Here is a 26592-nt window from a genome sequence, read left to right as displayed (position 1 = left end):
CTATTTTTTTCTCTGTGCAAATTCATTTTTTTTTCAATTTCTTAGTAACAACCAGGCAAAATTTGTCAAAATCCCATTTATGTCCAAGACTAGAACTTCTCTAGTAGTTTCTCCTAAAAACCTTCCCCCATTTCCCTCCCCAATTCCTCCTCTAGGAAAGCAGCACAGGACTTGAGGTCTTGGAGGAAGCACCACTGGCAATAGTACCTTAGGTAACTTCTCACTTGTCAGGCTTTCTTTACTTACTGTTCCCAAAATAGGTGTGCAGACCACTGATGGGATGAAGAGATGAATTTAAGTGGCTCACAGATACACTTACTTTTACTACAAAAATGTTAGAAAAATAAACAACTAATAAAACCCATGATTTTGTAAATATTATTGGCAAGGAAGAGGGTAAGTAAAATGGTGACTCGATGTAAATTGACTAAAAGAAACAGTACTTCATAGTAAAGTGGTACAAAGCCATACCCAATTCATATAGGGCTATGTAACTGGAGACATTTAGGAAGCTTCTGATGCTACCATTATCTTTGCTCCTCTGTGCCAACCTCATACAGTATCCTCAGTGACACCTACACCTTCTATTGCTTCCTCTCAGCTAGATATTTCTATCAGTAGCTAACCCTACCTACATTTTTCTAATCTTTAAACAAATACACTAATGAAGACCCTCTCTCACTTCCCTTTCAGCTACAGCTCTTTCTCTTTCTACTCCCTGAATTTAGACAGTTAGCTACCACTGCTGGCTGGCTGCATATTCACACCTCCCTCTCATTTCTCAATACACTCAGCTCAGGTTCCCTATCCCCGCCCCCCAACCCCAGTATACAACCTACTGATGATAAACCTAAGGATAACTTCAATCATTATCCCACTTTATCTTTCAGGAGCATTCAACAGAGTTAACCACCAAATTAACTGCCATTTGCCAAGCTATTACGGTTTTCCTTCTTCTTCCCTGGTATGTTTTACTTTGTTTTGTTCTTTTTAGTTTTCTCCACTGGCTCATTTTCCCTAATAAGACTATGAATGCTAGCATTCCTCATGGTCATTCCTCAGGCTCACTGCCCTTCTCATTCCATAGTCTCCCTAAGTAACCTCATCCACTCTCACAGCTTCAACTATTGTCCATATGCTGATGATTCCCAATTCCATGTCTCCAGTTCAGGTCTCCTCTCTGAGCTTCTGATTTGTTTATTTAGCCAACTTGGATGTTCTATAGGAATCTCAATGACAACACAACCCAAATGGAACTTATCCACTCTCCCTATGTTTCTATCATAGATGAAGGAAGAGCATCTACCTTGCTGCCCAAGCCACAGACAATATTCCTTGACTTCTGTCCTGAAATGTGCTCACCCAATCAGTTTCCAAGTCTGCCTCCCCAGTATACAGGTAGACTTCTCACCACCTTACCATCATGTCAATAGGGGCCACTGCCATCCCTTGCCTAATCAACTATCACCGGCCTCAGAACTGGCCCCATCACCACTATCATCTTCATAATACATGAATTTAGCCTCTACATCATCTTAAGATCAGGCCCCCAACAGCCTAACATGTATAACAAGGCCCCACACAGCTGGTTCCCTAGTGCTGTCTCTCAGATTGCATCCTAGCCACACGGAGAACATTCCAGTTCTTCAAAATCTCCAATATTTTCTTGCCTTTGGACCTCTACACATACCTGAGACACTCTCTTCCCCCAATCCTGGGCTCACAGCCACTCCTGTGTTAGGTCTCAGCTTAGACACCACTGTGGACTTCCCTATCACATCACCCACCACCCTTCATTGTAACTCTATTTAATGTCTGCCCTCCTCTTTCCACTGCACATTCCACGAGCACAGTGACTACACGTGTCTCACTCATCACTGCATTTCCAAGAACTGGCATCATTCTTGGCACAGTGGTTGATACTCAATAAACATTTACTGAACGAGAAATGAATAAACAGCTATTCAGCCACCAAAAGAAAATGAGGTATCTGTAGGCTCTTAAAACAAAACTGTCTGAAACAGTAAAAATACCAACTTCACTTGAGTATAGCAAATATGATTTTGTTTTGCAACTACCTAAAGAACGCTGTACAAATGGCTGTGAGACTCTACCAGTTTTCAGCATCAAGCCAAGACACACTTTGTGTCTGAGCTAACTGAATGGTTTCCTGTCTTACAAACAAACTGTCACCCAACAGTTACCTTGCTAACTTCCTTCAAGGCTCTTTTGCAGACTTCATACTTCGGAGAGTCCTTAGGTGTTTTTTGACAGATAGTCTGTAATGAAATAAAAGTGAACAAAATTTATTGATCTATTTTATTAAGTAAAATAAAACCAATGTCCAGCCATATCCTTTTACTCATAGCAAACAATGCCAAACACGATATTACGGATGAGTATGAGGATAATATTAAAACCCAATTTAAAAACCAGGAAATAATCTTTAAACACAGGATGCAAGTCCATCCAGGGAATGGTTAAGAAAGATAGAATTCAGAGGTGGGTAACCCTGGTTTCAAATCCCAGGTCTGCCCTTACTAGTTATCAAATCTTGAGCAAGTCACTAACTCTATCTTTATAAGCCTCTCTTTCCTCATCTGTAAAACTGGGGTGATGCCGGCTACATCACAAGGTTGTTAGAAGTGTTAATGATAATTTATGTAAAGTTCTTTATTAGTGCCTGGCATACGGTATGCCCTCAATAAATAAGAGTTACTTTAATTATCACCATTATAATCATTATTATTAGAGGCAATTATATTTATAGATGATACATTTTGAATAAAAAGAACAGCCAGGCACAGTGGCTCATGTCTGTAATCCCAGCACTTTGGAAAGCCAAGGCAGGCAGAATACTTGAGTCCAGGAGCCAGGGCAACATGGAAAAACCCCGTCTCTACAAAAATACTAAAAGAAAATTAGCCAGGCATGGTGGTGTGCACCTGTGGTCCCAGCTACTCAGGAGGCTAAGGTGGGAGGGTCACTTGAGCCTGGGAGGTGGAGGTTGCAGTGAGCCGAGATCGTACCACTGCACTCCTGGGTGACAGCATCTCAAAGAAAAAACAGTCAAAAAAAAAAAAAAAAACCCAAAAAAACCAGCAAAGGAAAAAAAGCCTGCTAGGTTTTCTGTTGATATATTTATACTGAGAAATTTCATTTGTGATAGGAAAATCAGGTCAAACAGGGTCAATTCACGGTAAATTTAATTACATATAACTTTAAAGCTATACACACACATTCAAAGCCCAGGGAACCACTTTAATTACTGAAAGTGTTTATTTTAATTAACAAGCTTAACTGAATTTCCAAATGAGGTAAAATTGAAGAGACACTATTTTAAATACATTTACATTCTGCCTAAATGGCCAGATTTCCACACATGAGAAACAGATTAGAGCAACAGGCATCAGGCAGAGGTAGAAAGTAGTTGGCTACTAGCAAGTCACTGGTCCCTTAAATGTACAGAAGCACCAAGCCAAGACATCTGAAAGTCAGGCATCAAGATTTTTAACTATCTGCTATGTGAGAGACACAGAGTGCACCATCTGTGGAGGTTCTTATATTTTTTGACTATGACTCACTGTAAGAAATACTTTTACACTGCAACCAGCACACATGCACACATAAATGAACCAGGATTTTATGAAACAATATTTAACCACTTTATGAGCAACGTACATATGCTCATAATTCAAAAATCAGTTTTATGGCCCACTAATGGGTATGAAAGCAGCATGAAAAATACTGGTTTATGTCCCTGAGAGCAGGCATCCTTAGCTGGATTCCATATATTGATATTTTATGTAACATTTTGTGCATACACATATTCTCTGGGAAGAAAAGCTATAGCTTTACTCAGAATCTTAAGGGGGGGTCTGTGGCTTAAAAAAAGTTTAAAGCCTACTGAGCAATCATGGCATGAATCTCCAACACTGTGTAACATAATGTGTTAGATTTTAGAGTCCCATTCCATACAAGTAATTTTCTCAAATTTAAAGAGGATATAAAAGGCTTGGCCATCACAGCATATGTAAAATCTGGAAAACATGTTTAAAATGCATTTTATTTATTTTTGTTCTTTTATTTCAATTCTCAAAGAGGAATAAAATGCATTTTCAGAAGAAGAAAACCCTGAAAATTCAAAAGTCTAATATTACAAGAAATGTTGTATTTACAAGGCATTCACTTCTTGCTTAAAAAAATAGTCATGTTTGAAATAATACTTCCTTATATGGACCAAAGTTTCCTTCTTAAGCAAAAATTCGATTTTGATAACTTAGCCACATTCTATCTTTAAACATGATAAATACTGATCTCAAAAAAAAATCAGAAAGTGAAATGTTCAAAACTGCAAGCTTCCCAATATGTACACAGGGGGGAAGTTCCTGAATTACAGGTGATGGGTGGAGAAGGTGTAAAGGCAGTAGATCGAAGTAAACTTGAGGAGCACAAGGTGCTATGAATCCTGAAATACCTGACAAAACGTCTCCAAAACTGCAGCAGTCAGCTAAATGCTCATGATCCCATGCTTTTACACATTTCAAAATTTCAGCATTTTTAAAGAATATATTTTAGAATTTACAATGGGATACAGAATGTGAAATTTACTTTGTAACCTTAATCATAATTTTTAATATATATTTTACTTTGTTTTGATTAGTCAAAATCAGGTATGTAAAAAGTTGACCTTATATCAACATTATGATCCAATTTTAAAGTAGGATCGTAAGAAAATATTTTCTAATTAGATCAAAAAGACACTCTGTGGTCCACTGCTAGAATGGCACCTGTGTCGAGCCACCCCACTTTTCTCTTTTGCTGCCGCAGCAGCTCCAGTGCAGCCAGTGGCAGGCTCTCCTGCCCATAGCCTACCTGTCTTTCCAGCTGCACGTACTACTAGGCAGACTCTACTCACTTTTCCCAGTCATGTCTTACCGTGATTCAAAGTCAAACACTTGCTTTCTTCATGAATGCTGCCTAACACAAGAAGGAAGCTGGGCTTTCCTCACTCACTTCGCACAATGCATAATACAGGCAGTACTATGCCTTGTCATGCTGAAGAGACTCTCATTCCTGTATGAAATGGAAGCCCCAGGGCACCTTGGAATATTATAGATGAAGGGATCTCAGTGATCAGTCTGAGGAATCTTAGGCCCAGAGAGACTGAGTTGCTCAAGGTCACATGCCTAATGGCTTAGCTAGAATTGGAATCCAGGCCTCCTGACATAAAGAAGCCACAACTCTTCCTATTTCAAAAAATGCTGAGTAAGTGGGTGATGAGATCCAATTTCTTCAGAATGACCATAGAAGCCTAAATGAAAGATAATTTCCAGAGATATCAGATAATGGTGAGACTTTCTGAACAAACAACACCTTCTCACTTAATTGGGGGATTTTTAGACCTTTAAATATGCATCAATTTAAGTGGAATAATAATAATTTTCTACATCAGATTTAGAGAAGCACAGCTATCCACAGAGGAAAAAGCCACCGTCATGTCTTACATCCATCAGCAGGGGAAGGCGGGTCACCCTCTGCATGGGGAGAATGAGAAAAGAGATCATGGGTAAGTTCCTACAGTCTTCATGGGACTCAATCCTTGACAATACTTCCTTAAAGGATGGATTGGTAGCTCTGAGGGAAAACAAAGAAAAGAGAAACTTCAAAATATTTCCTCCTCAAATTAAGCAGCAAGTAAAAATGTATTACAAAATACTGTGATAAATCCATATAGCATCAACTATTTTAAACTGTATGAAAATATCATAAGCACATAATTACACTGGCAAATACGAATGGCTTGTCTGCCATATTCAAGGCTGAATATAATAAGATGTGGATTTCACATAACAGTATTAACAATAAGGCAAAACATGTAGGAGCTAGAAATTTATACAAGTGGAAGGTAAGCAAATGAAGAAGCTGTGGTATCATAATGGTGAATATATGGGTCATAAATCAGTATACAGACTAGGTCTTTTATATCCAATCATCTATAAACATATATCATTAATAAGATCATAAATAATATGTTTTAAGCCACTTCTCCAGCCCTAGACAATGGCATAAGAAATTAACAGTTAGACTGGACTTCAGAGGCTTTAGGCCACAAAGATCCTCTTTCTGAGACAGAAAACCTTTTCATCACATCAGTCAAAATATTCCTCTTTTTCTCCTGTTAATGCAAGAGAAGTATTAATGCTGCTATAACATTTTAATGAAACTTAGCGAGATACCGTGACATACATTCTTTCATGTGGAACCACCTACGTAACTTTTAAGGAAGGCCAGATAGGGATTCCAGTAAGAAAATGGAATGCAGAAAGGTCCCTACCTCACCAAGTAAATATGACTTAGTAACTGCCAAAGACAGAAGTCAAACCCAGGTTTGTTTGTTTGTTTGTTTGTTTGAGATGGAGTCTTGCTCTATCACCCAGGCCGGAGTGCAATGGCACAATCTCGGCTCACTGCAGCCTCTGCCTCCCAGGTTCAAGCAATTCTATGCCTCAGCCTCACAAGTAACTGGGATTACAGGTGTGTGCCATGACGCCCAGCTAATTTTTGTATCTTTAGTAGAGAAAAGGTTTCATCATGTTGGCCAGGGTAGTCTCGAACTCCTGGCCTCAAGTAATCCACCTGCCTCGGCCTCCCAAAGTGGTGGGATTACAGGCGTGAGCCACTGTGCCCGGCCTCAAACCCAAGTTTTCTAATGTTAAATCTGACACTCTTGTTCCCCCATTTCTCACTCTGTTACCTCACTTCATCCCATGAGGAGCTCTGTAGAGTTCCACTGCCACTTTCCAAGGCAAGGAGGGTAGGAGGTAGATGGATATTGTACTCCCATGAAGGGAGAAGGAAGCAGGATAGTGACAATAGCAGTCATTTTTTTTAAAAAAAAATGTTATTTTGAAAATTAAATAATCTTGTTCAAGGCTGCTACTAAAAGCAGGGAGGGGGAGAATGCCAGAATAGCAAATGAAAAGAAATTATACAGAAACAATTCATTTCCATTTTCTCTAATTGAGAAGTTTTAAGTTTCCTTTTACTGATAGCTTTGACAAGATTTTTAGAAAGTTAAAAAAAAAAAAAAAAACCTCTAAATTAGTTGTATATTTAAATAACTCAGGTCCCAGTCCCCTCCCTCACCTTCCAAAGGTTCTGATTAAATAGTCTGGGATGGATTCTGGACAGTGTACATTTGCTCATTTTCAGGCCCCAAGGCATTTCTAACATGCAGCTAGAATTGAAAGCCACTGTTCTAACCTTAAATTCACATAAACTGCGGGCTGGGCGCAGTGGCTTACGCGTGTAATCCCAGCACTTTGGGAGGCAGAGACAGGTGGATCACGAGGTCAGGAGATCAAGACCATCCTGGCTAACACGGTGAAACCCAGTCTCTACTAAAAATACAAAAAATTAGCTGGGTGTGGTGGCATGCACTTGTAGTCCCAGCTACACGGGAGGCTGAGGCAGGAGAATCGCTTGAACCTGGGATGCAGAAGTTGCAGTGACCCAAGATTGCGCCACTGCACTCCAGCCTGGGTGACAGAGTGAGACTCCATCTCAAAAAAAAAAAAAAAAAAATCACATCAACTGCAACAAATCCCCTGAAAACACTACTAATTGCCACGTGAAAGTGCTGATGATGTTATCATTAAGCTAATTTAGATAAAACCTTTAAGAGTCACATGATGTATAGCAGTACCTAGTGACATTTTTTAAATCCTGCAAAACAAAATGAAACCCAAATTTATCTCTAATTCAAGGCTTTGTTTTCAGACATGAACTTGCATTCTCTAACAGTTACAGAGAACCTCTGTTCCTATAGCAGCGGTTCCCACCAGGGCGTGGTGGAGTGAGGAAGTGATGGGTGTGGTTTTACCCTCAGGGGACCTTCTGCAATGTCTGGGGAGATTTTTGGCATCTAGCAGATGGAAGCCAGGGATGCCCTTAAGCATCTTAAAATGCATAGGACAGCCCACCACAAAGACTTATCCAGTCCAAAATGTCAATTGTGCGAACAAACCCTGCTTTATACTAAAAATCTCATTGGGGTTAGCAGCTGTGTGTTTTCCACCCTGGCTATATGAAAATGTCATGAAGATGTGGAGGAAAAAGGGGGCCATCATCAGCCCTTCTCATCAGCTTAGAGGCTTTGACTATTTCTCCAAGCAGCCATAAGTTAGTCATCCTCAACCCCTACTCCTCCATAGGGGTCTCACATATTGCACAGAAGTTGACCGAAGCTCCATGCCGTGGTCATAAATGCCACAACTCACAGGAGGGGGTGAGAATGATAACAGCCATTAAGCTCCCAAACTGGGTTTACAGCAGTGCACAACTGTGCTGTAAAACAGCTACTTGTGATAAACAGGACCCTTTAAAATACATATAGGCATTACTGAACAATTGGTGACTCTTTTAAGGACACAGATGGCATATGCATCACATCAAAACTCTCAGTAACCTAAAAAGGACAAAAAGAAAAGATGTGGCAGGAAATCTAATGCTTGACTCTTTTGCTGCATAACTGAAATCTTTAAGAACATTATTTTTTTCTACTGCTTTCCTTCAGAACTTCCCTCCTCTCTTCAACTCTAACTACCCAAGGGGGGGGAAATAATCAGCAATTTTTATGAACAATTTATTATCGTTGTCAATTGAATGGAGGGAGATCAGAATAACAGAGAAAACTCTGAATCTTAGCTTCTAGCTCAATCTACTCAAGAATCCCCTCTAAGCCTCAGGAAAACCACTTAATTGCCAGTAAAAAGCTTAGAAAACTGCGGGTTTAGAGTGAGGACCACCTCTGTTTCCTGCAACAATTAAAAACAACGAAGCACTAAACAAGGACATCAATAACAAGCTATAATTTCATAAGAGAGAAAATTCTCTACACACTAGATTTTTCTACTTAAACACCCTCACCCTAAAAGTAATGCTCTTAAACATTTCTCCTCTGGGAAATAGCCTATCAGGAGGCATTTCTAAATACAATTCAAAAGATCAATTAATTTCAGTCAATGTAGCCTAATTAAAACTAGGTTAGACGATTAAAACTGTAGCATTCGACATTGCTTACAACAATTTTTGTAGTGTTCGTTGTTGGTAGACTTCATTTGTGCAGTATTTCACATATGGGTCAAATGTGGATGCTGTGTGTTTTTCCACAATGTCACTTATGTCATCTATGAAGATATTATTCTGATGTCTTGCTTCCAACTCTATAAAGAACCTGAAAAACCAAAGGGAAAAAAAAATTTACACTTCTTTCATACACTCTAACAGATAACAGATTAGCCTCATGTAATGTTATTACACGGGGTTTGAAAATTCAACAGTACACAGTACCAACTAAAAAATATTTTTAAAATCTATAAAAATTTTATCTAAGTTTAAATCTATCATATTAACACCTCCTTGAGGATGAGCATTGTGGCTCACGCCTATAATCTCAGCACTTTGGGAGGCTGAGGCAGGAAGATCACTTGAGGCCAGGAGTTCAAGACAAGACAAAACCAAAAAAAAAAAAAAAAAAAATCAAGTTATTGCTTCAAGTGTTTGGCTTCAAACATTGATTTGCTCTGCCTTCAGGTACTTTAGACTAAACATATTTCATTATTTTTCAAGAATTCTTTATGGGAAGGGGAGTGGATGCTTATATATTTTATTGTATGGAAAAATACATGAGCAAAACACCTAAATAAATGCTTAAAAAATAAGTCTGAGGCCAGGAGTTGTGGTGGCTCACATGTGTAATCCCAGCACTCTGGGAGGCCGAAGCAGGTGGATTATGAGTTGAAGGGATCGAGACCATCCTGGCCAACATGGTGAAACGCCGTCTCTCCTAAAAATACAAAAATTAGACAGGTGTGGTGGCACGCAGCTGTAGTCCCAGCTACTCAGGAGGCTGAGGCAAGAGAATCGCTTGAACCCAGGAGGCGGAGGTTGCAGTGAGCCGAGATCACGCCACTGGACTCCAGCCTGGCAACAGAGACTCCGTCTCAAAAAAAAAAAAAAAAAAAAAGTCTGAAATAAATCTAACACTATATGTTTTTTTCTCAAAATAAAAACAATCACATTATTTTAAATCTGATAATATACATGATATTTAAATCCCTCCCTCCCTTTCCCTCTTTCTTTCTTTCTTCTGAGAAAGGGCCTCACTCTGTCACCCAGGCTGGAGTGCACTGGCATTATCTCACCTCACTGCAACTTCTGCCTCCCGGGATCAAGTGATTCTCCTGCCTCAGCCTCCTGAGTAGCTGGGATTACAGGCATGTGCCACCATGCCTGGCTAATTTTTATGTTTTTTAGTAGAGACGGGGTTTCACCATATTGGCCAGGCTGGTCTCTAACTCCTTACCTCAACTGATCTACCCACCTTGGCTTCCTGAAGTGTTGGGATTACAGGCGTGAGCCACTGCACCCGGCCAGGGTTACCAGATTTAGTGTATAAATAGATAGCAATTTAGGGTCACCTAAATAGATATACACATACAAGTGTATATATCTATAATACACACACATATGATATATATCATTATATATGTCATATAGATAGCAATTGTTTATCCATTCATCTGCTGATGGAGACTTGAGTAGTTTCTAGTTTTTGGCTACCTGGAGTAATGCTGCTATGAACATCTGCATACGAATATCTATTCTTGTGTCTGTTTTCAAGTCTCTGGGGTATATTCCTATCAGTGGAATTTTAACCACACTGACTGTACAATAGTATGTGTATAGGGGGGTGTGTGTGTGTGTGTGTGTGTGTGTGTGTCTAAGTGTGTGTAGAGAAACGGTAGCATAATACCTGAACCAAAACAGAAGAAGCTGAATTATATGCCAAGGAGAGGTTAGTTCATTAAACAAAATTTAGTAAGAAACGATCCTTTCCCTCCCAACACTCACAGTGGAACGGTTGATGGGAGGCATGCAGCCAATTACAATACAGGATCTATAACACAGGTGTGGTAATAATAAGTATTTGGTCTTCATCCCTGGTCCTTGGAACACAGCTCCTTGAAATACCTGGAATCTCCAGAGTGACAGGAGTGTCTTTTGTGTGCCAGTGAGATGACTGGTAGCTGGGGACCCTTAGATAGCTTCAGCATGGCTCTCGCATGCCGGAAAGACCAAGGCATGATTGCAGAGCTGGAACTTTCAGCCATGCCTGCCTATCTCCAGTCATAAGAAGAGAAGAGTTCAATTGCCAAGGAACAATGATTTAATCAATAGTGCCTATGTAATGGAGCCTCCACAATAACCCTTAACTGATGGGGTTAGGGAGGGTCGATGAACACCTTGAGGTGCTGGGAGAGTAGCAGGCCCTGAGAGGGACTAGGTGGTCTGCAGTACCTGCACCCCCTCCAGCCTTGCCCTATAACAATCCTTGTATTTGGCTGTTCTTGAGTCGTACCCTATATAATAAAGCAGAAATTGTAGAGTACCTTCCTGAGTTCTGTGAGCCATTTTAGCAAATCATCAGGGCCTGAAATAGGGGTGGATTGTGGAAATCCCCCCACAACTTTGTAGCCAAGTAGAAGAGAAGTGTGGGTAACCTGGGGACCCAATACTTGCATCTGCCGTCTTAAATGAGGGCAGTTTTGTGGGCTGAAACCTTAAACCTGTGGAGTGTGATGCAAACTCAGGTTGGTTAATGTAGGAACTTAAATTGTAGGAACGGAACTGTAGGACACACAATTGGTGTCTCAAGGGTTAGAGAGTCGGTTGGTATAAAAAAAAAAATTCACACATTTGGTGTCAGAAGTATGGTGAGTAAAAAAACAAAGAGGCCTACAAAGAAAACAACAGAGGGCAGAATGACCACTCTCGTGGTAAACACAGGTAAGGACACGTGTAAGCTGGATTATCAGTGCGAAGGATGACATGACGGGAGCAGGGGAGCAAAGTACAACGGGAAGTGGAAGCAACATGGGTCTGGTTGGGGAAACTGGGAAGTTCAGTGGAGCTGAGGTACAGACTCCACTCCAGGAGGAACAAGGGCACAGAAAGAAGACTGCAGAGCAGGCTTGAGCTTGATTGCAGAGGTTATACTGCATGCTGGGAAGTTTACGATTAATCTGTAGACAATAAGAAACCACTGGAGGTGTGGAAGCCAATAAATCACTCAATCCGAGAAAACTGGAGCAGAGCAAGGATGGATTACTAGTAGGGAGGAACAGATGGCAAGCAGGCCGGTTAGGTGGCTAATCTGGGCAAGCTGACAATAAAGCCTGGTAGTGGGAAATCAAGAGGACCCAGCATAGGGTAACAATCTGGAGATAAAATTAATAGACTCAAGAAACGCATTAGATGGGAAGTCAAGGAAGATGCTGAGATTTCTGGTCAAGGTTTCCACCCGGTCAATAAAGTGGGTTCTTAAACCATTAATGAAGACAGAGATTTAGGAACAGGGAGAAGCAGCAGGAAGAGCTCCATTTAATTTTGCCTTGGAGATGTCTAATGGACAGCTAAAAATACACATCTGTGAAAATTCAGAGGAACTGGAATTCTAGGTACTATATAGTTAAGACTATTTGATTTCTAGCTGTTTTCATATAAATGTGAAATATTTGTCATTTAACTCCAACTGTTTTGTAATGCAAATGTAAAGAAAATTGCTTAAAGAAAATTGAAAGGCCGGGCACGGCGGCTCACGCCTGTAATCCCAGCACTTTGGGAGGCCAAGGTAGGTGGATCACAAGGTCAGGAGATCGAGACCATCCTGGCTAACACAGTGAAACCCCATCTCTACTTAAAATACAAAAAATTAGCCGGGGGTGGTGGCAGACGCCTGTAGTCCCAGCTACTCGGGAGGCTGCGGCAGGAGAATGGCGTGAACCCAGGAGGTGAAGCTTGCAGTGAGCCAAGATTGCGCCACTGCACTCTAGCCTGGGCGACAGAGCGAGACTCCGTCTCAAAAAAAAAAAAAAAGAAAGAAAGAAAGAAAGAAAATTGAAAAAAGAAGAAACCATAAGGCCGTTATCATATAATTCTAGGATATAAATATCTTGAGGCAAGTATCTCTTACAATTTGTCTTTAGCTTACACTGTTACCAGCCTGAAGGAATGCAACTATATAACCAAAAACAACAGTAACTTGGCTTTTCCCAACAAAAAGGAAAATTTCATTTATCACTGTGAAAGGTTTGCCAAAGTACGATATTAAAAATAAGGTACTAATTAAATTTCTGTTTATGCTACTTACTTCAATATAAACCAAACCACCCATCTTTTATTTTTACATTGACATAATTAAGACATAATTTAAAGCTTTCTATGTTAAATGATCTATTAGTTATTTTGGAAAATTTGCATACTTTACTAAGTGAGTTAGCTACAAAAAGATCAAGAAAGTATTTCTAAAAAATGAGGTATGATTTCAGGAACCAAGAATGCCGGTGAATCAAATCAAATCTGAAGCAAAAGTAAAAGTATTCTGGTTCCCTGGATGAAACTTGAATGAAATAATTTGGCTTACGAGGAGGACAACTTTTTAATGGAAATACGTATTTAAGTTCTATGAATTTTTTTCGGGGATACTACTTCCATTTATTTCCTCTTTGTAGTATTACCAAGATGTTCATGTTTTATAACCAATCATGTTACACAACCTTTATCTTTTTTTTCCCTGTAAAGCATTTCCAATCTCACCACTAAAGAGAAACCTTCTGTGGACCAGGAAAAGCTGCCTAGAAACATTCCCTCCTAACCAGAAACACAAGTTAGCCCTGTTTGGCTGTTAACTCACCATCACAAGCAAAATCACACCCATACTTCAAATGAGTGCTTTAAATGATTGCAGTCTGCCAAGGTGAGCTCCTCAGCTGTGCAGATAATGGTCCTACCAAACATATAAGGTCCACCTCCCAGGAGGTTCAAGATGATTCAGCTAAAACCCATGTTTGAAAAAAGAGCCTGATGTGGAGCCTGCTTATGGTCTAGTAACCTTTCTTCTAACATTTTTTAAAACTGCAGGGATTTTTTTTAGGTCTTTTGTGGTTGCTTTATTATGTTATGATCTTAAATGTGGCACTACATTTTTGAGGAAAAAACAAAACCAACAGCGAGCCTGCTTTATGAGATGGTCATTATACCCATTTTATAGATAAGAAAACCAAGGCAAAGAGTGCTTAAGTCACAACTTCATTTGAAACCAGAGCCAGACCCTGTGCTTGAACCAAAACACCTGCTGCCTCAGCTCTCAGCGGTGAGCTGATTTTGCCCACCTGTTACTACTGGCCAACCCTCAACTAAGACATCCAGCAAGAAGAGTAGCAGCTGGAACTGAAAAGAAAAAGATCATGTTCCAAGATTAATGTTGAATGGTCTCAGCAAATAAATTACACAAATCAACATAGTGCAGATGTTCGCAGTAAGATCCACGCCATGACAAAATGTGCAGACAACAGAAGGGTCAGCAACCATATCAGGTTCAGCCTCCAAGAAAGATAATCAGGAGAATCACAGCCAGCAATGTGCTCTGGTCCTGGATGACCCAGTGTGATCATCTATTGGTTTACAGGTGCCCTGTGAAGCCCTCTGGGGGTTATTCATTTTGGCCCTCCTATTCTCGCTCCCCTTTTTGCCTCATGAATCCCACTCATCCTTCATGCATCAGATTAAATTTCATCTATTCCAGGAAGCTTTCCCTGAACCTGCTGGGATAGGCTAAGTTCTCTTGTTCTATGACTTCATAAATCCCCATGTATTTTCTTCAGTGTACCTACTATGATGGCAATTAATTCTTTTATAATTTTTGTTTACTTTTGTCTCTCTCAGCAAGGTTTAGAGGATGGGGCCATGTCTGTTGTGTTCACTACTATATATATATATATATTATAGATATATTATATCTATAATATATATATTATATATTTTATATCTATAATATATATAATATAGATTATATATATTATAGATATAATATATATAATATAGATTATATATAATAGATATAATATATAGATATTATATATTATATATATATTATATATTATATATAATATATATTATATATAATATCTATATAATATATATTATATATAATATCTATATAATATATATTATATATAATATCTATATAATATATATTATATATATTATCTATATAATATATATTATATATAATATCTATATAATATATATTATATATATTATATATATAATATATATAATATATATATAGTGTGTGTGTATATATATATTGTGTGTGTATATACACACACACACACACACCCAACCACCCACCCACCCAGACTTGGCCATAGTACCTGGAATATAGGAGACAGTCAAATATTCGATCAGTGAATACATAAACAAATGAAATTTATTCTTTTAAATAGAAAATGATAAAGGTGAAACATGTAAAAGAATTTTGTTCTATTATTATTTTACTAAGAAAGTAATACCCACAAATTGGGTCGGTCTCTACCTTGCTTTTATCACTGATAAGTCAACATATATTTAATTGACCACAAGTTGGCTTCCCAGAACTGTGCTAGGTACAGGAAGGGCCACCAATGAAGACACAAACTCCCAGCACAAGTCTTTACAATTCTTCAATTAGGATTACTAAAGAGAGACCCAGTCCAATCGGAGTTTCTTCAATGCCAGCTGCATTTTCTGAAAAACCTGCCAGACCAGCCCCTCCCCTATCCAATTCAGAAGGATGCCAGAGAGACTAAGCAGCGCAGCACTCAGCACTCTAGCTCTGGAAACACAGAAAAAAAGGAGCTCTGGTTATAATCAATGCCGCTGTCCTGTGCCCTCCTCAGAATGGCATCCTTTCAAGGTACTTTTTCTTCATTAATATCCATCTGCCTAAAGCAAACTGAAATCATTCTTGGACGTCTCCCCCACTTAAATGAGCTGTCAATCTAAATGGCTGCAGTATCCTACCAGAGAAGGTCATATTCACTTAGGCTGGAGACTTGTAACATACCAGGCAGGTTTCACATGTCTAAGTTGCTGTTATATAATAAAATATCTTCCCTAAACAAAGAAAGATTCCAGATAAGTGGCAGCAAAGTATGTGCTGCTGGAAATACTTTCCTAATACAGAACATTCTGTACTCTACCAAAATGAATTTATATTCTGCTGCCGGTAAGTAAGATTTGGGGCTGCTTTATTTGGAATTTTTTTGGTGGTCACATTGACACTGAAGGTTGAAGTCAGTTTCTTTTGACATACTGGATCAGGGAGAATAAAAGCATAGCAAGCGCACCGCCACTAACCCATGGCAGGCATCAGTAACTGTCTGGCACTCTGCCTACATGCAGAGTTTGCACTCCAGGCAGCCATTAACAATACATCAAAATCAATGCTGAGGAAGATGAAGCTCATCGATGAATCCTTCACCAGAGACTAACAGTGATAGGAAATGTGTTGATTCGACACAAATATAGGACAGTTGCTTCTCAATCAGAAAATATCCTACCAACATCCTGATCTGGTAAAGGTCTCAAGAGACTTCCTTTTCAGCAGACTATATGTCTTCTCACATTCTATTTTAGCCTTTTCTTCTGAAATTTTATCTCTGGATTGATAATAAGAGGATAAGAAATTAAAAGTGGTTTGGGATATGAGGGGAAAAAAGAGTTCTAAACAAAAATGCTCTGGTAGTTCTCATTCCCATTCTGATCGCTACTGTTTGGTCCTTAAAATCTCTAGGATAATTTTTGTTAAACAATTCTTATCATCCTGTTAAACCTTTGAGATCAGCCTGGATATATGGCAGAGACTGAGGTAAAAGACACAAGCTAAGGGTATTTTCTGGTCTTTGAATCAAAGGGTTTTCTTAGCCTTAATACCACACAACACAGAGCCTGCTTAGATTTAAATCCAGCTCTGCACAGACACCTTCAGTTCAAGGCACCCGGCAAATCCCAAAGAAGGAGAGGCGTACTGGGGGCCAGGGGAGGGAGAGGCAAAGAGAGACTACAAAACCAAGTGTCCCTCAACTCTTCCATATCAGTTAAGGCTCCAACTTACTTAGCCCTTCCTCTTATTGATAATGTATTTGCTAGAAGGAATATATACAAGACCATACAAATATAGGAAAACAGTATAAAAAAGACCTTGAAATTCTAATACTATTAAGACTGAGTTTTTGCCTAAAAACGACCATTTAAAGTATTTATCATCTGAACTTGCCTCACAGAAATAAAGTGGAGAAAAGGGAACTTGTTCCCATGGTAACCTGCACGCTTGATTCTTTTGTTTCAGTGCTACTCAAATGCATTCACCCATATTTTAATTTGTCCCAGAAATGAGGATAACACTCCTCAGAAATAGGGATAATGAATGACAGAAAACATATGCCAACACTCTTATCATAACATCCTTAGAAGAGAAAACGGTCTGTGAATGCTTGGGCCTGAGATGCTCTGGGTTATTACAGAGAGCTTTTCAATTTATAATTACATTTTTTAAATGTGGATATAACTATTAATTTCCATCTAATGAAAACTGACCCCTAATTTTATATATGACCATGAAGACACAGACAAGTATTCCTGTTCACCCCGGGATCTCCAGCGCCTAACAAAGAGTAAACACTCAACAGATGTGCTGAATGAATCAATACTAGGTACCTATTATTCTTCCTTGCCCCACTATTAAAGTGCATTCTTCCAAGGAGAACAATGAGAAAAAATACAAAGCAAGTGTCTACCAGGCATGATTTAATAACCACATTAATTATCACTTCTGATGGGGGTGAGCTCTGCTGAGAGGCCAGCTTTCCCAGCTGTCAGAATCAGGTTGGCAAATATAACGTGTGGAAGTTTATACTCCTTACACAGCAGCCTCCATGCCAGGCTTGTATCTTCAAGAACAGTTTTGCTAATCCATGGCCTGGCAAAAATTCTTGAAAACTCAACCTTAGGAAAGGTTTCTAACTTCTAAGGAACATTTGCTTTTAGGATACGATTGCTATAAAACCAATTATGTGACCTTTTCATTTTGGCTGCTCAGAAGGGAATTGCTGTTTAATCCTCACTCATAGTACCTCTTACAGAAGTGGCTAGGCATGCTTGCTCTCTTCAACCCTGCCTTGTTTGCCTTGTTTTGTTTCCCACTTAAACAGTCTCATTGAGTACATGTATTTTATTGTAAGTTTCCTTGAGCCTTTTATGGATGCAGTTGGGGTATAAATAATAAATTATAAACAAACTGGGAGAATGTGGATTCTTAGTTGCTGCTTGGAAACTGCACCAAGAATGAATTTACAGAATACTGGAATGAAGTCAAGTAAAACGAAAAAGCTTTTGCATGCCAAAGCCCCCTTTCCTATTGTGGACTGGTCATTCTGGGATAAACATCAGTACAGGAAAGAACACATTTCTCTTTGGGCACTATTTCCAATTCTTTTTCAGGGAGCACCCATGATAATTCAAATCCAAATTCAGCCAATGGTAAAAATAACATTTAAAGTGAGCCCCAAATCCTTGTATCTCACGCTTTCTTTATTAAATATGCCCCCCGAAAGCTGTCTTCCAAAAAAAAAAGAAATGCTTTCTGTGGCTTCCATCAGTTTCATTAAAACAAAACAAACAAACACACAAAAAAATGGAACCAGGGCACAGAATTTTGAAAAACTCTAGAGGTCAATTTCCTAAGCCATAATATCCTAAGGAAAATGATGCTTGTCTATGTGAGGGAAATAGGATTTCACTTCCTTTCTGATATTTTCCAATCCTGCTCCAGCTCATATGAAGCAGCTGATTCCAGTTTACCCCTTTCACAAAACCCTCCCCTTCAACTTTAATCAAAGGCTTTAAAATACTTTCTTTTTAAATATTATTAGCATGGATTAGCAAAGCATCAGAAGAATAAGAAGTATGGGGTAAATAAGTCCTTGCCCTGATTTTAAGTAGATTTGGAAATGAAAAATTTCCATTTATTCATCTATTGAAACAAAACAAACGAGTGGAGAAGACAGGGCCAACCTTCAGTCCTGCTACAGACAGTAATCAGCCCAAGAAAGACCACTGGCAACCAAGAGAAAAAGGAAGCATGCCAGGAAGAAAAGGTCTTGTAAATCAAAGATAGTGAGAATAAAACAATGAAAAGAGGGAAAGTGTGCTTATTAGGTTTCCAAATCACCTCCTCAACACGAAAGACCAGACTTTCCACCCTCTCTTTTTCCCAATCTTTAAGTTTTCATTTTCCTTCGATATTGGTGAGATGGGATCTGTTACCTCATGAGTAAACTCCATAGTATCTGTAAGTGAATACACTTCCAGACAAAGTCCATTTCACAGATTGCCACACTGTACATACTGTAGCACTAGCAAGGCTAATCATGTACCATGCACATCACCTCTTTGGGAAATGTTAGCAGGGTACTGGTTACAAGTGCAAGCTCTGGAGCCAAACCACCTGGATTCAAACCCCAGCTCCCTCTTTTATTAGCCATATACCCTTAGGCAATTTTATGTCCCCATATCATGCCTTTATTTCCTTATTTGCAAAATGGGAATCTAATGGTATGGTCTCATTAGGTTCTCATGCTGACTAAATGAGCTAAAACATGTTAAGTGCTTAGAACATGATCTGGCACATGGTACACGCTCGTTAACATTAATTGTCATTTAAAGTGCAATAAAATGCCTTTTCCTCCTATATGAATTCATAGAATTCACAAGTCTTTTAAATAATGCCAGCAGGCTTTCTTCATTTTCTAGTTCATGCAGTTCAAGGACAGCAAGCCTCATTCTATACTGTATTTCCATTAAGTCTGGGTGGACAGGTGTAACATAATCCTGCCATACACCAGATCTGCTCAGAATCACAGGTAAACACTTTCTCATCAACTTTTTAAAAATGTAGTAGGTACTTATCAATGACAAAATTAGAGGAGGATGCAGCACAGACCTTTTTAAGTCCTTTGTGTTGGTACCTCCCCAGTGAGTTACATGTGGGAGAGAAATGAACCAGGGAAAACTAACAGTTCTCAGCAACTGAGAAGTGGTGGAACATTTCTTTACATGCAAACGCTGTCCTTGGCCTTAGCGTAATCATTGTGAGGAAGAAGTCATGCCACAATTAAGAAGCCCTGAGCAAGGCACAGACACACTTGGCAAAAACACAAAGGGCGCCATGTTTATTTTTAAAGCCCCCTGTGGCAGGCTAAATGATGGCCATGTACATGTCCATTATTTATGTCCATCATCTCAAAAATGTCCATGTCCTGTGAATATGTTATCTTACATGGTAAAAGTGATTTTATAGATGTAATTAATGATACTGAGATGGGAAAATCATCCTGGATTATCCAGGTGGGCTTAAAGTAATCATAGAGGTCCTTATAAGAGGGAGGCAGGAGGATAAGAGTCAGAAGAGAAGTAGAAATCAGAGAAGATGGTACACAGTAGGCTTTGAAGACAGAAAAATTCATAAGCCACGATACAAAAGTGACTTCTAGAAGCTGAAAAAGGCAAGAAAACGGATTCTCCCCTACAGCCTCCAGAAGGAAACAGCCTAGTGACACCATGACTTTAGCCCAGTGAAATTGATTTCAGACTTCCCACCTTCAGAATGGAAAAAGAATAAATTTGTGTTGTTTTAAACCACTAAGTTTGTTGTAATTTGTTACAGCAGCAATAGAAAACTAATACATCCTCTTAATCTGTCTTAGAAACCCTCTTCTAACCTCTTGTTCCATTCCCAGTAACCAACATCCAGTATCTGCATACGGGTCCCTTGTAACTCATGGGCCCTACTATATATAGCTTCATCCATCCCAGAAAGCTGATGGTTCCAGACCCAATTCCCTTCCCTACCCATTCTTTCAGTGACTACTTAGTGAATGCCTACTATGTGCCAGGCTCTATTCTAGACACATAAAATACACAGCCCAGGACAATTCCAACAAAAGTCTCTGTCTTCATGGCACTCACCATCTAGTTCTCAGAGAAGCTAGCCCTCTCTGTTCAATTCCCTCAAGGCCCTGCTGCAGGACTGCACACACAACTGTGGAGCAGCAGTGGTGGAAAAAGGAGCCAAACCACCCTCCTTTCCAGCAGATTCTCTGAAAGATACTCTAAAAAGCAAGAAAGCTTCTCATTAGGCAATCAGCAGGAAGGAGAAAGGCAGGAGAAAAGGGAGAAGAGAGGTGAGAGAGTAGTTTGAACAAAGACAGAACACTCAGATTGTGCCCAGGCAATGTGCTGGTGAACTTCATGGTTTGCTAATGGTGCCAGAGCAATCACAAACTCTCTGAACTTGCATGCCAGGTTTGTTGTTGTCAGTACAATTATACATGCATTTTTTTTTTGAGGAAGCAAGAAACGTATGGCTATTGGATGATTTTCAAAGGGGTCCATAACTAAAAGAAGTTCAATAATCACTGACTTGTATAATGAAACATCTAGTGCTTGTATAATGAAACATCTACACAAGAACTTGGAAATTACTATTAAATGAAATTATAAACATAGCCTGGGCCTAGACCGTGTAGAACTCGAAATGCCCTATTAGAGAGTTTCAATTTGTTTCAAAGTAACAAGAGAACCACTAGGGTTTCTGGTATTTTAGGAAAGTAACCCTGGAGGGAGCAGGGTGAAGGGCAGGATGTAGGGCTGGAAAAGGCTGAACTGAGGTGCAAAGGTGGTAAAGAGGGCAGCTGCCAAGTCTACACATATCCACTTAAGAAGAGGCCGGCAGTTCTTCAAAATGTTAAACATAGTTTCCATATGACCCTTCAATTCCACTCCTAAGTATATACCCGAGGGAAATAAAGATCTAAAGCACAAAAACTTGAACACAAATGTTCATAGCAGCATAATTTAAAAGAAAAAAGAACCCAATATCCATCACTTAATGAATGGATAAATAAAATGTGATATATTCACACAATAACATATTATTCAGCAATGAAAGGTACTTACACATTACAATATGGATAAACCTTGAAAACTTTATGCTAGGTGAAAGAAAGCAGTCATAAAAGACCACATTTTATATTTTCTATTCATATGAAATCTCCAGAACAGTCAAATCTATAGAAACAGAAAGTAGACTGGTGGCAGCCTAGAGCTGGGGAAGTGTGGGGGGAAATGCGGAGTGAGTGCTAATGGGTAGGGCATTTCTTTTTGAGGTGATGAAATCATAAAACTCTGGTGATGGTTGCACAATCTATGACTATACTAAAAATCACTAAATTATACAATTTTAATGGGTTATTTGTATGGCATATGAATTGTGATCTCAATAAAGCTTTTATTTTTATTTATTTATTTATTGTTTTTTAAGATGGAGTCTCACTCTATCAACCAGGCTGGAGTGCAGTGGCGTGGTCTCGGCTCACTGCAACCTCCACCTCCCGGGTTCAAGCGATTCTCTTGCCTCAGCCTCCCGAGTAGCTGGGATTACAGGTGCCCACTACCATGCCAGGCTAATTTTTGTATTCTTAGGAGAGACAAGGGGTTCACCAGGTTGGCCAGGCTGGTCTCGAACTCCACACCTCGTGATCTGCCTGCCTCAGCCTCCCAAAGTGCTGGGATTGTTACAGGTGTGAGCCACTGTACCTGGCCAATAAAGCCCTTTTAATAAGTGCAGCAGCTAGAGAAATGGATGGAGGGCCGGGGCTTGTATCAGCTAGTTCTGTTCACATACAGAATGCTCTCTTTTCCTGCTTCCCCAGATAGTGGATTTTGTGTGTGTTTCATCCCTTTTCAAGTGAATCTTATGAAAAGTCCCAAGACTTCCACAATAAAAGAGAGCTGTTCTGCTTGTAGCAGGGTCAGGAGGCCCAGGGCCCAGTTATTTGCTTCCCTGACACCCAAATTGGCAGACCCTAAAGTGCCTTCAGGGAATTCCAGGCCTGATGGAACGCAATCCGAAACCACTCTATAGATCCAAATGGCTGAGAGATGTGGAATGTTAAGCATCTTTGTATTTGTAGGGTCAGTGAGAGGGAATTCAGCCAAAATGTCCCCCACTCCAGTCACACCAGGGAATTAGAGACAGTTATGTCCACACTAAAGCCAGTCCTGCACAGCCTTTAACACATCACAACTCTTATCCTTCTGCCTAATCACCATGCAAGGTACCCTGGTAAGAGGAAATAATGGTTTCACTTGTAGGAAGCTAAGGAAAGTTTGCTTTTATACCCTCTTACAAGGCTTTCGGAGAGGTCCAATGCATGTGAACTCAGTTCAGAAGGGTCAAATGTTTCATATCCCAAAATCTTACCTGGCATTTGACCATAGCCAAGCTGCTGGCAGCCTCTAACTTTAATAACAGTAAATTTAGAATTATAAAATACGTTACTTCTTTAGGGAAATTTCTGTAGCATGTATATTCTTAAATCTATGTTTCCTGCTGCCAATCAGTAATTCGTAAACCATAAACAGTCACATTTCACCAATGTTGTTCTGTTTTATACATGCATCCCTTACTTATTTCTCTACCCTGGCTTTGAAACACACACCTTCTGCAATGGGCTTTTTATGGTATTTACTCTTCTCCCTTTTATTCTTGCATCAATCCCCTTTTAGAGACTCTACCAAGCCAGGCACAGAGGTGTATGCCTATAATTTTAGCTATTCAGGAGGCTGAGGCAAGAGGATTGTTTAAGCCCAGGAGTTCGAGACTAGCCTGGGCAATGTAGGAAAACCTCATCTCATAAAAAGATATATATATGTATTTTTTTAAAAGGTAAAAAGAATCTACCAAAATCTGCTTCTAAAAATGTCTCTGGCCGCATTACCCTTTTTCTCTGAAACATCAGACCCGGCTTTTCAAACCGAATTTCTAACTACTGGCTTCTAACCATACAACACCGTCTACGTAAAGCACACAGAGGCACGCCTCATCTTGGTTCTTCCCAACCAAATCTCAGCCACTTTATGCCTCTCAGCCAGCCTAAATGCCTGGACCCATCTACATCCTGTGAAGCAGCGTCATTGCGAACTCTTCTTTCATTGCTTGTGAAGGATGCTGACACTGATCACCAGGACTATGTCACTCACCAGGACCCAGAGCAGCTGATTTGTAAGTAATCACACCTTCTGGGAGTTTGTCATTTTCTAGTGTTACCTCTTTTTTTTAATTGCCTCTTAATAATTACAGTGAAAACTACCAAAAAAAAGTTTATCTTAACTTTGGCCCATATACATATACCCTTGCATTTTGTCACTTCCCTACCAAAGATTGGCTCCCAAACATTCTCTCCAGCCTCACTTTCTGCCACAAAAGCAGAGCTGGCTCCCAGCCAGGCGCAGGAATGTGAAAAATACTAAAGAAACTGCCTATTTGTCATTTACTCAGGGGAAGGCTGCACTGTGATCCTTTCACAGGGTGATAGTCTCCGGTTTAAAAGGGATGGAGAAAGATATACCTGCAGAACAGAAGGTAGGCACCACTGGATAGCTAGACTGTGGGATCCAGGCCCTGCCACGGTAACAATACTGTTTGAGTTGTCAGCAGCTACTCTGGTTTCTATAAAATGTCAGAGCCCCAAAATGCCCTGGCACCTGTGCTAATAACAAAGCCAGCACAGAATGATTACCTGTTATTATATTAAATAGCTAAACTATACCTTGCATAATGCTTTACAGTTCCCAAGTGGGTTTATACATCTTTCCATTAAACATTAGTACCATTTCCAAGTGCTTTCCTTAGAACTTATTACAGCTATGCAAAATAAATATCATCTGGCTTCTTTGTAAAACAAAATAAAACAAAACAAAACAAAACAAAACATACAGTGCCAATACCTTCCTTTGAAGGGGGAACTAAAACACCCTCCTTCCGTTATTGAGAATTGTTCCCTGGAAAGTGGTCTCTGAAACAAAAGTGGTCTTTGAAACAAAAATCATTTGTAGGTTCTAATTTGTAAATTAGTATTTCTCAGGGGATACAAACCAGAGGCAATTAGCTTCATGAAAAAGTAAGTATGATTTATCTTTACTAAATTATCTATAGGAATGTTAAAAGGACTCAAGATTTTTGAAAATACAATTTTAAAGGTTTTTCTTTTACACATCTCCAGGGTTTGGTACATTAATTCCTTGCACTTTTTTTTTTAACACTAGCTTGAAATTTAACCGTAGAAAAAGAAGAGGGAAGCATTTCATTTCCTTGGAAAGTTAATGAACATATGAAAAGGTAAAAAGAGTTACCACAATGCCCGCCTCCCTTTCCAACAGTAGAAATAGCCTACAATATGCAGCTTCCACACTGAGTTACATGTGCAGCCTATGTCAGGCTTACAGACTTTGATTTAGGACTAGCTGCAGGTGTAGGAACAGAGGTCAAAGATCTAACCATTATGGTTTATAGAACCTTTAATACAAGATGAATGGGATGCCATCACATTTTCTTAGACTTTCAAAATCTGAACTTTACCCTCTAGTCTTATGACACAGAATGGTAAATTCAATTTTTTAAAAAACATACAGGCTAAAAGCAGTATATACAGGAGACCCATTCACAGTAAATCATGACTTGCATGCGGAGGGCACTTACACTATGCCTAGGACAGTTAGAGATTGAACATAAAAATAGTCTCCATCATTTTTCTTTGCAATGCTTATAAAAAGTATATTTGTCTATATATTTTCTAATTTTAAGCATTTTCTCAGTTTTCTTTGCCAAGCCAACTCAAATTTCTTAACTTTTTAATTCAGAAAAAAAAATGAGTATGTATATGTATGTATACATTTCCTCATTCTTTTAAAGAAAGGCTACTTTGTTTTTACTTCTGTGTTAATACTATAAAAAAGAAATCTACCTGATCCTTTAGGTGCTCTAATATTAAAAATCTGACAAAGGCCTATTATTTAACTGATTGCCCAATTAACTGTAACAGGAAGGAAAATGAAGGAAAGATCAGCATGCTTTATCACTGAAAGTTATATAATTGTATTTCCTCAATGCCTCAAATTACATAATATTAGTATTTATTAATATAATTCATTAAGATATATTTTCCCTTCTTCCCTCCAACCCCTGCTGAATTTGTAGAGAGGCTCTCTGAGGAACTTCAAGAGTGCCACCTGATGCATAGGCACAAGCCCCAGCCATTGTAACAAGCTAATTCAGACCAAAAGATCAAGCCAACACAGTGTGCTTCGGAGCTCTCAAATGGATGGCTGGTGGGTTGAAACTGCCCTACACATGTATTTTAAAAACCTAAATTAGCTCCAAACATTTAAAAATTAAGGAACTGCACCCACACATCTAGATTTCCCACTTTTTCTAAAAAATCAGTAGATCTGGCAACACTGAGCTCACATTCCACCATGGCTGGAATGACTGGGGCTGTACTCACAGCCCAGTTTATGGTGATCCGACTACTCAGACCCATCTCACACCCATCCTACTTTACTCAGCTATATGGCCTGGCTGCCAGGGCAGGTATTTGAACTTGTCTCCCTGTAGAGAGAGCTCTGGAGTCAGATCTTGTCTGAATTCTGGATTAAATAACATACAGTACTAAAAGAACTTACCACAGTACTCAGCACACTGGGCTGAATAAATGGTCACAGATACTATTATCATCTTCAAATGACAAGGCATTTAAGAAATACTTGAGAAGATGCTAATTTTCACCCAAGCCAAAAAGGTTTCTG

General features: G+C 39.3%; 1 protein-coding gene across 2 annotated transcripts in view; it reads right to left on the bottom strand.

Annotated features, from left to right (window-relative positions):
- Nucleotides 1-26592, bottom strand: part of ARHGEF26 (Rho guanine nucleotide exchange factor 26) — a 139264-nt gene that overhangs the window by 60173 nt on the left and 52499 nt on the right. For both annotated transcript variants that reach the window (XM_003826445.7, XM_003826447.5), the window contains exons 7-9: nucleotides 9086-9238; nucleotides 5508-5637; nucleotides 2205-2279 (exon numbers count right to left, since the gene is read on the bottom strand). In XM_003826445.7, the coding sequence (XP_003826493.2) occupies nucleotides 2205-2279; nucleotides 5508-5637; nucleotides 9086-9238 (358 nt within the window). The remainder of the gene's footprint in view (nucleotides 1-2204; nucleotides 2280-5507; nucleotides 5638-9085; nucleotides 9239-26592) is intronic.

Source organism: Pan paniscus, chromosome 2 (genome assembly GCF_029289425.2).
Source record: "Pan paniscus chromosome 2, NHGRI_mPanPan1-v2.0_pri, whole genome shotgun sequence".
NCBI classification, from domain to species: Eukaryota; Metazoa; Chordata; class Mammalia; order Primates; family Hominidae; genus Pan; species Pan paniscus.
The sequence above is the reverse complement of the archived record's forward strand: the minus strand, read 5'-3'. Positions and strand labels throughout refer to the sequence as shown.